The 12283-nt window shown below is 39.4% G+C and overlaps 1 protein-coding gene across 1 annotated transcript in view; it reads left to right on the forward strand.

The window, feature by feature from the left end:
- Positions 1–12283, forward strand: part of LOC102831317 (chromosome unknown open reading frame, human C5orf45) — a 34853-nt gene that overhangs the window by 4347 nt on the left and 18223 nt on the right. Inside the window, exon 2 of the mRNA XM_006874463.1 lies at positions 2611–2670. Within this exon, the coding sequence (XP_006874525.1) occupies positions 2611–2670 (60 nt within the window). The remainder of the gene's footprint in view (positions 1–2610; positions 2671–12283) is intronic.

Below are 12283 nucleotides of genomic sequence, written 5' to 3' on the forward strand. Positions count from 1 at the left end.
AACAAAAAATCCTCACCACTGGACCAATAATACCACCATGATAAATGGAGGAAAGATTGAAGTCCAAGACTTCATTTTGCTTGGATCCACTGTCAACACTCATGGAAACAGCATTCAAGAAATCAAACAAGGTATTGTATTAGGCAAATCTGCTCCACAGACCTCTTTAAAGTGGTCAAAAGCAAAGATGTCAGTTTGAGGATTAAGGTGCACCTCACCCAAACTATTGTATTTTCAGTAGCCTCATATGCATGTGAAAGTTGAACAGTGAACAAGGAAAACTGCGAAAGAATTGGTGCATTTGAGTTTTGGTGCTGGAGAAGAATATTTAAAACTATCATGAACTGCCAAAAGAACAAATAAATCTGTGTTGGAAGAACTACAGCCAGAATGTTCCTTAGAAACCAGGATGGTAAGTGACATCAGGTGGGCCCAGTTCTGGAGAAGGACGTCACGTTTGGTAAAGTAACTGGTCAGTGCGAAAGAGATGGATTGACACAGTGACAGCAGCAATGGGCTCAAACATAGTAACAATTTTGAAGATGGTGTAGGATTGGGTAGTGTTTCGTTATGTTGTGCATAGGGTTGCTATGAGATGCTAAATTTGCAACAGTAAGCTTCCATTTAATGCTGAGGCTTTGTGCGAGCTATTTTCGGCATCGAAGGAACCCTGATAATGCAGTGGTTAAAAGCTTAGTTGTTAACAAGAAATATTGGTAGTTTGAACCCCCCAACGACTCCAGATGTGGCAATCTACTCTTTAAAGATTAATGTCTTTGTTGTTGTTAAGTGCTGTTGAGTTGGTTCTGAACTGACTCAGTGACCCTGTGTAGGATTTCCAAGGAGCAGTTGGTGAGCTTGAACCCAACTTTGTGGTTCAGACCAACTTTGCAGTCCAGTGCATTATCCCACAGCACCACACCAGGACTCCTCAAAGTCTAAGTGGTGGGGCATTTCTACTTTGTATTGTGAGTCATGATTGACTTGACAGCACACACCAACATTTTAGAGGCTCAGAAACTTTAGACTTACTTCATTTTTTGGACTGTGTTCTAGGAATTGATAGAAGAAAAAAAAAGGAAGTCGTTTACATTTTGAAAACATCTTTGTTGTTGTTGTTGTTGTTGTTAGGTGCCATGGAGTCAGTACTGACCCATAGTGACCTTATGCACAGCAGACTGAAACGGATCTGTTGGTTCTTTTGGCAGCCCATGGGACTTTCAACATTACAAACATTACACACACATAATCTAATGTATGTGATTGTGATCATGGTCATTTACAACTTTTTAAAAAAGTAATCTGAAACCAATAAAAGGGAAGTTAACTGCAAGTATCCTTTGCACAAGACTGTTCCATACATCTCACTTAATTTTAACAATTTATGAGTTAGCCATTATTCCCGTTTTAGAGATAAGATAAAACTGAAATCCACAAATATCAAATAGTTTTTTTATCTAATAAACGACAGAGCCAGGGTGGAGCAGTTGCACCAAAACATCTAGTTGAGTTTATCAAGAATTAAAGTTATATGTTAGGGAGTTTAATTAAATTACCTTTTATGTTATTGTTTCAAATCACTTTTTTTTTTCTTTATTATTGTGAACTGAGTGATAGTTTACTTGGGAGGACATTGGCTTTACACCATTGTTTCATTGCAGTGATTATAGTCGCCTCCGTGCATCATCATTCAACAGTATTTGCTTCCATTCCCTCTGGTTTTTTGGTGTATTTTTTGGGGGGAGGGAGGAGAGGGGTGTACACAAAAACACTCAGGAATATATAATAATTTGAACAACCCAAGGGCACGTTCTGCAAGCCTGCCTTCTGGCCACCAGCTCTTAGTCTCTCTTTCTATGAATCTAGAGTCCTCAGCTACTCCCTCTTTCCATGCCCTCATCTCTGCCTCTATCTCTGGTGTCGCTGCTTCTCTGGATATGGTCTTGCATTCTGCTTGTGCTCTTCTGTCTTGGTGGTCCTAGGGTCCTCTGTTTTTTCTGGACTGTAAGATTAACTACTCCCCAGTTTTGTTACGAAGCTTCTACCTTTACAGTTGTGACAGTCACAATTAGTCATGATAACAGTTACTCACTGTTGAATGATAAGAATCTTATCCCCATCTCTTTTCACCAGACCCATCTAGACAAGATGAAAACTGTTCAATGGGGACTCTGTCTTCCCCCCCACACTCTTAAACTAAACTCCCCCTTGAAAACTTGTAAGCCAGTCACTTCGTGCCTTTATCGCCTCCTCATTTTAGGTTAAAATCACTTTTTCATAGAGTTGTCAATGACAAGGAGAACATATACTAGATTATATGTATGTGTAATATTTTTAAAATATAAATGATCCCCATTTGTCTTCAATTACTAGAATATATTCTGGAAATTATTGTTTTAAATCTAACTTTCTTTTGTTTTCCCAGTGCCACATCTTGATTGCTTCTTTGTCACTCTTAACATGCCACCTTTATAATACACTAAATTTTCATTTGTTAGTTTGTTTCTGAGCTCATTTTCTTACCCATTGATCTTTTTAAAATTGTTTCTGCCCCAGTTCCACCCTGCTTTAAATAATTAACTAAGATCTATTTCTAAAATTGTGTTTTAGGTGAAAAAGAGTCTCAAGTGGACATGCAAAGCTTGTGGTGAGAAGCAGTCCTTTTTGCGGGTAAGTCTTGAGAAACAAGACACCTAAATGACCAGTGCAGAAAGCAGGAGGGACTCATCACCGGAGGAATTTGTTCTGAGAGTCCCAGCATTCCGAAGGTGGGATAGTTCTTCTCATACAACGCTCACTGGATACAGAATATAAAGAGCTCCCACTGGCTAGATTATTGTTCCTTCAGGAAGTGAAATGACAGAGCATTTTATTTGTTCAGCAAGTATACGCTAAGTACTTCCTAGGTGTCCTGGTGTGGTGCTGTGGGATAAAGCACTGGACCACAAGACTGGTTTGAACCACAAGGTCGGTGGTCCAAACTCACCAGCCATTCCTATATAGGGTTGCTGTGAGTCAGAACCAACTCGATGGCACTAACAACAACAAGGCACAGAAAAAACCATAAACAATAAAAGGTATCCTTGCCCTTACGTATCTGCTGTTATGTGTGGGGAAGAGAAACTAACACATACACACACAAACCTACACGTTATTTAAAATTAGACCATGCAATGAAGCAAAAGTGTAGGGAGCTGTCAGAAAGAAACAGAATCAGACCCACTGAGGGTGGGAAGAGGGCTGGTGGTGATGCAGAGTGTGGGGGAAGAGAGTGGAATCAAGAAACAGGTTGTTGGGAGGGACTCGGGAGCCTGTAGATTAGAGGAGCACGTTGTAAATGATTTTCTTGCCTCACCTCACCTCTTGGACATTTCTTCAAGCCCATCCATGCTCAATTCCTTGACATTCTCTATACCACAAACTGCACCACATCCTTTGCTTTATCCAACTACTCAGTCACATGAGGCTGCTTCCTCTCCAGCTCATCTCATCATTGCCCTCCTCCTTCAGCCACAGCTGACCTTGTAATAATACAGATCAGCTCCTCTGTGGGGCCTTTGTGCTTCTTGGGGCTTTCCCTGACTCTTCACATTATCCTAGTTGGGAACTGTGGACTGCTATGTTTATGTGAGCACTGCCTCTCTCTCTTATTTAAAAATAAGCTCCATGGGAGCAGAGGCATGACCTGATTTGTTCACTGATGTACCCTCAGCAATTAGCATGGTACCTGGCATATAATAAATGCTCAATTAATATTTGTTGAATGAATAAATAACTAGTCCCACATTGATGGCATTTAGATTGTGTTTTAGTCTTCTCTGTTATAAACAACACTGCAGTGAAGCTTCTTCTAAATACCTTTTTAATTTACTTAGCCACTTATTTCCTCAGTATGTTGTTAAGTGCCATTGAGTTGGTTCTGACTCATAGCAACACAATGTGCACCAAAACAAAATACTGCCCGCTCCTGCACTCTCTTCACAATCATTACTATACTCAAACCTAGTGTTGCAGCCACTGTGTCAATTCATTTCATTGTGGGCCTTCCTTATTTTCACCGACCTTCTACTTCACCAAGCATGATGTCCTTTTTTCAGGGACTGGTCCTTCCTGAAAACATGTCCAAGTCTCACAATCTTCCCTACCAAGGAGCATTCTGGCTGTCCTCCCAAGACAGTTTTGTTTGTTGTTTCAGAAATCCATGGTATATTCAATATTCTTTGCCAGCATAATTCAAATATATCACTTTTGTCTTCCTTACTCTTTGTCCAGCTTTTGCATACATATGAGATGATTGAAAATACCATGGCTTGGGTCAGGCACGCTTATTACTCAAAGTGACATCTTTGTTCTTTAAAGAGATCTGTTGCAGCAGAATTGTCTTTATACAGTCCATCATTTGATTTCTTGAATGCCACTTTCATGAGCATTGATTGTGGGTCCAAGCAAAATGAGTCCTTTACAACTTCAATCTTTTCTCCATTTATTGTGATGTTATTTATTGGTCCAGTTGTGAGGAATTTTACATTGTTTTCTTTACATTGAGGTACTGTCCATACTGAAAGCTGCAGTCTGTGATCCTCAAGTCTTTACTTCCAATAAATCTGCATATCGTAGGTTGATAATGAATGAATCTTCTCTACTTGGTGCCATGTTCTTTTTCATATATCCCAGTTTCTCAGATTATTTGCTCAGTATACAGATTGGATAAGTATCATTAAAAGGATATAGCTTTGACACTTACCTTTCCTGATTTTAAACCATTCGGTATCCCCTTGTTCTGTGCTAACGACTGCCTCTTGGTCTGTACACAGGTTCCACATGAGTACAAAAGTGATCTGGAATTCCCATTTCTTGTAAGATAATCCATAGTTTGTTATGATCTACACAGTTGAATGCCTTTTCATCATCAATGAAACTCAAGTAAACGTCTTTCTGGTAGTCTCTGCTTTCAGCCAGTGTGCATCTAACTTCATTAATGATGTCCTTCATTCCACATCCTCTTCTAAAAGTTGACTTTCTGGCAGTTCCTTCACAGTTGATGTACCACTACAGCTGTTTTTTAATTCTTTTCAGCAAAATTTGCTTGTATGTAATATTAATGATATTGTTAGATAATTTCCACGTTCTGCTAGATCACCTTTCTTTGGAACGGGTACAAATATGGATTCTTTCAGTTCATTGGCCAGCTAGCTGTCTTCCAAATTTCTTGGCATAGACGAGTGAGCATTTCCAGCATTGTATTCATTTGTTGAAAAATTATAATTGGCACTTTGTCAATTCCTGGAGCCTGTTTTTCATGTCTTCAGCGCAGCTTGGACTGTCTTCAATACTCTTCATTTGTTAATCAAATGTCTGCACATCAACCAATTCCTTTTAATACAATGACTCTTGTGTTCATTGTTGAATATTTTACCTATTTTACCTATGTTGTTGTTGCTGTAAAGTGATATTGAGTAGGTTCCGACTCATAGCAACCCTATATAGGGTTACGGGGGAGCTGCTGGTGAGTTTGAACTGCCAACCTTGCAATTCAAACTGACCTTTTGGTCCAGTGCTTATCCTACAGCACCACACCTGGACTTCATTTTGCCCATAGAATCTTTCAATATTGCAACATGAGACTTGCCAAGCATGTTTTTCCCTTCTGGTTTTCTAACTAGGTCTTTGCACATTTCATTATAATACTTTACCTTGTCTTCTCAAGCCATCCTTTAAAATCTTATGTTCAGCTTTTTTTAGTTCATCATTTTCTTCCATTCTATTTAACTACTCTATGTTGAAGAGTAAGTTTCATAGTCTCTCATTTTTAATTGTGAATTAAGTGAAGGTTTACAGACAAGATCTTCAGTTTTACATTCAACAGATTCACAGTCTCTGCTGCTGTCTACTTTGGTCTTTTCTTTCTCTCCTGTCTTTTTAATAACCTTTTGCTTTCTTAGTGTATGATGTCCACGAAGTCATCCCACAACTTACCTGGTCTTTGGTCATTAGTATTCAGTGCATCTAATCAGTTCTTTTTTTTCCCAATCTATTCTTAAGATAATTTCTGAATTTTGGTGGAACATATTTAATATTTTACTTTGACTCTTGTGGACTTGTTTTAATTTGCTTCAGCTTAAACCTGAATTTGTTTATGAGCAATTGATGGTCTCGTCTAAAGTCAGCTCCTGGCTTTGTTCTGACTGATGTTATTAAGCTTCTCCATCAGATATAGTCGAGTTGATTCCTGTGTATGCCATCCAGTGAAGTTCACGTATGTAGTTGCCATTTATGTTGTTGATAAAAAGGTATTTGCAATGAATAAGTCATTCGTCTTTCAAAATGCTTATCACCAAACTTTGTTTTCTAACTATTGATCCTTCCTCTCTGTTTCTAATTTTCATATCCCAGTCACCAGTAATTATCAGTGCTAAAAATTTCTTAATTTAACAATACCATCTAGAGGCAAAATTCACATTTTTGTGTTATTTCTTTGTTGTTATTAAGTGCTTTTGAGTTAGTTTTGAATCATAGTGACCCTGTACAGGGTTTCCAAGGAGCAACTGGTAGGTATGAACCACCAACATTGCAGTTAGCAGTCTGTTGCTTATCCTACAGTGCCATACCAGGAGTGCATTATTACTTTGTGGACTACATTATTACTTTTAAAAGGCCTTTTTTATTCCAGTCAAAGTAAATTTATTATTATTTTTACCCTATGGAGTACTTTAAATTAACTATCTAAAAGTTCCAGGACTCCTGAGTGGCACTCTAAGATCAACACTGGCCTGTGAACCACAAGGTTGGCAGTTCAAACCTACCAGCCACTCCTCAGAAACCCTATACAGGGTTGCTATGAACCGACTTGATGTCAATAAATAACATCTAAATGTTAACAGGGAGTAGCCAAATTGCCAATGAATCTTATGTAAATTTTATGGGAGACCAAAACCAATGTTTCTTAAAAATAAGATTAAACAGAGTTATGTTTCCCCTGATGGTATTCTGTGTTGCAGCAGCATAACATTCTCAAAACAGTATGACACAAAACAAAATTACACACATGCAAAAGTAGTTACATAGATGTGGCACTGTGGGTTAATGCACTGGACTGCAAGGTTGGTTTGAACCACAAGGTCCATGGTTCAAGCTCTGCAGCCACTTCTTGGAAACCCTATACAGGGTCACTATGAGTTGGAAATGACTCGACGGCACTTAACAACAACAATAACAACAACCTATCTTAAAGTTACTGAGAATTTTCTGCATAAACATGTATTTACAAAACAGTTTGGGAAATGCTGCCCATTCCCCCTGTCATTTCTTGCAAGACTCCTGATGATTTCAAAACCCATGCACCATAATCTGACAGCAAAACGTACCAGTGAAGCACAGTGTTGGCTTTTTCAGCAAGTGGCTCAAGATCCCCCATGCCCATGGTTCCCCAACCAAGGTGTACACAAATGATTCCAAACTTTCTTAGAAAATAAAATTACTTCCCTTAAAATGTCCACACAGAGACCGAATGTTGGAATCCTGACCAAAATTGCCCACTAGAGAGCAGACGAAAAGTATAAACAGAATGAACAGATGAAAACTAGAAACAGAATGTTATGGCGAGAAACACATAAATAAGACGTAAGACTTAATATTAGTTAGAAAAATCTCCAAAACATGGGTTCAAAACTCAAGAGTGCTTAGCTTCCAGATTTTCCCTCAGGATCCATAGAAGAGTGGGGCTAAATACCCCATTTTTTGGCACCTACTGGTCTATGGGTCCCCGGAATTCCAGCCAGGTAAGAAATTTTGAGTCTCAATGACTATACCATTTGATACAGGAGAGAAAAGAGATCTCCATCTTCAAGGATACAGATATTATACAGACTCAGTATTTAGTTTTAAATAAGAGTGAGCTCAAGACAAAGACAAACATAGATCACCTGGGTGAAGGAAATCGTAGACGCCATAATGAGTTTCCAAAGTTCTGTCTTCACATGGTAACCTTGTAGAGGTCACAGAGAACAAAGAAATCTCATCCCACAATCATGACTGAAGGCAGCAGCCTAGCAGCCGTATGTCACATGAGCATGCTGTATGCTAGGCCTACAGAAAGCAGAGAGAAGACTGTTACAGATAGGAAAGTTTACAGTCTCTGTAAGTTTACACTCAACTAAGTGACCATTAAGGAATCGTCTAGGAATGTTCATGCAAGGGCAATGGCTAAAAAAACGTACTCTGTTTCTAGCTCTGGCAGTTTACATGAGGTACTCGAGAAAAATTGGCATCTGAACACTTAAACCCAGGCATGAGATGGAATTAATTTTATTCATAGGCAAAAAGTCTTCAGATTTCATGCTCTGCAGCATATGTCAATATGAATTTCTAAATCTCCTTGAAGAAGATACCACCTTTCTCTCAGTTCATGGGCAGCAGTGTATTCCTTATGGTTGACTAGGCTGCCTTACCAAATACGTAACAATACTGAAGTGCCTTCCCAGGATTTTTAATCTCTTGGTTTTGTAGTAGTTATTTGGGGACACAGGCTTCTGCTGTCTGGAGGTCCTATTATCCCTGAGGCTTGTCTAGGGAAACACTAGTATGGACCAACATGCCTGGGGCAGCTTCTAGGAGCCAGGCCTGAGCTCACATTCTACTGAGAAGAATTTAGTCTCATGACCATACCTAATCCTGAGGAAGCCTGAGAAATGTTGCCTCATTGGTGCTCAAATCAGAATGAACTTTAGTGTTCAGTTGGCAGCCCCCTCTGTATAAGGGGAAACCCAATCCACACCAGACACTGTCCTGAAATTTAACTTGCTTCAAACAGAATTTCATTCCCCACCATTTCACTGACCATGCTCCTAGCAGAGTCAGCGGTAATCTCCATGCTGCTAGAAACAGCATAAAATGTATTTTATAATGTTATGTGCCATGGAGTCGGTTCCAACTCATAGCGACTCTGCATAGGGTTTCCGAGGCTATAAATCTTTACGGGAGCAGAAAGCCTCATCTTTCTCCTGCAGAACAGCTGGTAGTTTCAAACTGCTGACCGTGAGATTAGCAGCCAGATTTGTAACCACAATGCTACCAGAGCTCCTTAATAGAGACCTCTTTATTAAGTCTTAAACAGGACTAAGAAAAGATAAAGACAGAAATAAATCATCCAGATGAGGGAGACCATCAGCGTTAGGCCATAGTGGTATCCAAAGGATTCAGAGCCACATGACTATTTATAGAAGATGGAAAACAAAAGAAATTCATCACCAAATTATGATGGGTGGTAGGTCAATTCATCACAGTTGTAGGTGGTACTACCAAAATAGAGAAAAGTCCATGATTGGACTGCAAATATTTATACTATTACAGCTTAGAAGTGTTTACAGGATTGATTCTGAGGCCCTCCTACCACCATGGTTGGGGTATGATTCATGACCTTGTGCCACTGCCCACCCCCACCCCCCATTTCCATTAAGGACAAGCTCAGGCAAGTCCCTGAGGGCAAGTCTGCCCCTTGGTTTGCTAGGGGTGTTGAAGCAATCTACTTCCAAGTGCACTCCACCTGGGGTAAAGCTTTTTACATTGCCCTGTTAATGGTCAGAAAAAGTCCTCAGTGGAGGCTGAATATAAGTTAAGTGGGGAGTATGGTGGGGAGCACAGAGACTTTGTAGAATAAGCATTGGACTGCGAGACACACTGCCCTGTTAATGGTCAGAAAAAGCTGGCGTTTCAAGCCCACCAGCTACTCCCTGGGAGAAAGATAAGGCTTTCTGCTCCCACAAATATGAAAACAGGATCACTATGAGTTGGAACCAAGTTGAAGGTATTTAACAATGACCTGGTATGATGCTGCAAGATAAACACTGGACTACTAGCTGCAAGGTTAGTAATCCAAACTCATCAGACACTTCTCAGAAACCCTATGCAGGGTTGTTATAAATTGGCACTGCAAACCACCGCCATCCACAAACTTAAGTGCTTAGATTTTAAGTTTTGATACAGTTCTCAGCCCTAGAGGGCCTTAACTTATTGGGAGCATTTGACAGTTTACCAGTTTCACCTCCTTCAAACATTTTATTTTCTGATCACTCTATTATCCTGGGTTTCTTCCTGTTTCCCTGGCTATTGTTTTTTAATCCACTTTTTAAATTTTTGCTTTTATATTGTGAATTGGGTGATCAGTTTTCCATTCAACAGTTCATACACATTTTTAAAATGTCATGTGCAGCAGATTTGCCTAATGCAATACGTCATTTAATTTCTTGACTGCTGCTTCCATGAGTGTTCCACTACCTTCCTCGTGGTTAGCAGTCCAGTGCTTATCCTACAGTGCCATACCAGGAGTCCTAGATCCATTTTGAGCCTTAACACAATGACATCTTTGACAACTTCAATTTCTTCTGCATTTATTATGATGGTATTTATTGCTCCAGTGATGAGGATTTTTGTTTTGTTTATATTGAGGTGCAATGCGTACTGAAGGCTGTGGTCTTAGATCTTCTCCTGTAAATATTTTAAGCCCTCTTTCCTTCAAGCAAGCAAGGTTGTATCATCTGCATATCACAGGTTGTTACTGAGACTTCTTTCAATCCTGATGCCATGTTCTTTTTCATGTAATCCAGCTTCTTGGATAATTTGTTCAGATACAAAATAAGTGTGTTGGGAGAATAATAACCCTTCTGAAACACACCTTTTCTGATTTTAAACCATTCAATGTCCTCTTGTTTTGTTTGAATGACTGCCTTTTGGTCTATGTACATTATCCTCAAGAGCTCAATTAAGTGTTCTAGAATACCCATTCTTCACAGTGTTATCCATAGCTTGTCATGATCCACACAATCAAAAATCTTTGCATAGTCAATAAAGTACAGAAGAACATCTTTCTGGTATTCTCTGCTTTCAGCCAAGAGTCATCCAACAGCAGCAGTGATATCCCTAGTTCCATGTCCTCTTCTGTATCCGGCTTGAATTTCTTGCAATTCCCTATGAATGTATTGTTGCAGCCATTTTTTAATCATGTTTAGTAAAGTTTTACTTGCATGTGATATCAGTGATACTATTCACATTCAGTTGGGTCACCGGTCTTTGGGATGGGGACAAATATGTATCTCTTCCAATTAGTTGGACAGGTAAGCTGTCTTCCAAATTTCTTGGCATAGATGAGTAAGCACCTACAACGTTATATCAGTTTATTGAAGGATTTCAATTTGTATTCCTTCAGTTTCGGAGACTTATTTTCACCAGTACCTTCAGTGCAGCTTAGATTTACGTCTTCCTTCAGTACCAATAGCTCTTGATCATATGCTTCCTCTTGAAATGATTGAACATCCACCATTTCTTTCTGGTACCGTGACTGTGTATATCCTCCATCTTCTTTTGATGCTTTCTGCATCATTCAATATTTTGACCATAGAATCCTTCACTACTGCAGATCGAGGCTTGAATTGTTTATTCAGTTTGAAAATGTTAAGCGAGTTCATCCTTTTTGATTTTGTAGCTCCAGGCCTTTGCACATTTCATTATAAAGTTGATTTTGTCCTCTTGAGCTGCCCTTTTGAAATTTCATGTTCAGTTCTTTTTTTTTTTTAAGTTTTTACTGTGAATTAAGTGATAGTTTACATGGAAGAACATCAGTTTTACACCATTGTTTCATTGCAATGATTACAGTCTCCTCCGTGCATCATCATTCAACAATATTTGCTTCTATTCCTTCTGTTTTCTTGAGGGGGCTAAGGGGGGGTGTACACAAAAACACTCAAGAATATATATAATTTAAACAACCAAAGGGCACATTCTGCAAGCCTGCCTCCTGACCACCAGCTCTCAGTTCCTCTCTTTCCATGAATCTAGAGTCCTCAGCTGCTCCCTCTTTCCATGCTCTCATATCTGCCTCCGTCTCTGGTGTCGTTGCTTCTCTGGATAGAGTCCTGCATACCGCTTGTGCTCTTCTCTCTTGGTGGTCCTAGGGTCCTCTGTTTCTGGACTGTAAGATAAACTACTACTCGTTTTGTTATAAAACTTCTACCTTTTCAGTTGTGACAGTCACAATTAGTCATAACAACTACTATTGAATGACAAGAATCTTATCCCCATCTCTTTTCACTAGACCCATCTAGACAAGATGAAAACTGTTCAGTGTGGACTCTACCTTCCCCCGTACACTCTTAAACTAAACTCCCTCTTGAAAACTTGTAAGCCAGTCACTTCTTGCCTTTTTTGCCCCCTCATTTTAGGTTGTTGTTGTTGTTAAGTGCCACTGAGTTGATTCCAACCCATAGTGACCCTGTATAGGGTTTCCAAGAGC

This window comes from Chrysochloris asiatica, unplaced genomic scaffold (genome assembly GCF_000296735.1).
Source record: "Chrysochloris asiatica unplaced genomic scaffold, ChrAsi1.0 scaffold00279, whole genome shotgun sequence".
Lineage (NCBI taxonomy): Eukaryota > Metazoa > Chordata > Mammalia > Afrosoricida > Chrysochloridae > Chrysochloris > Chrysochloris asiatica.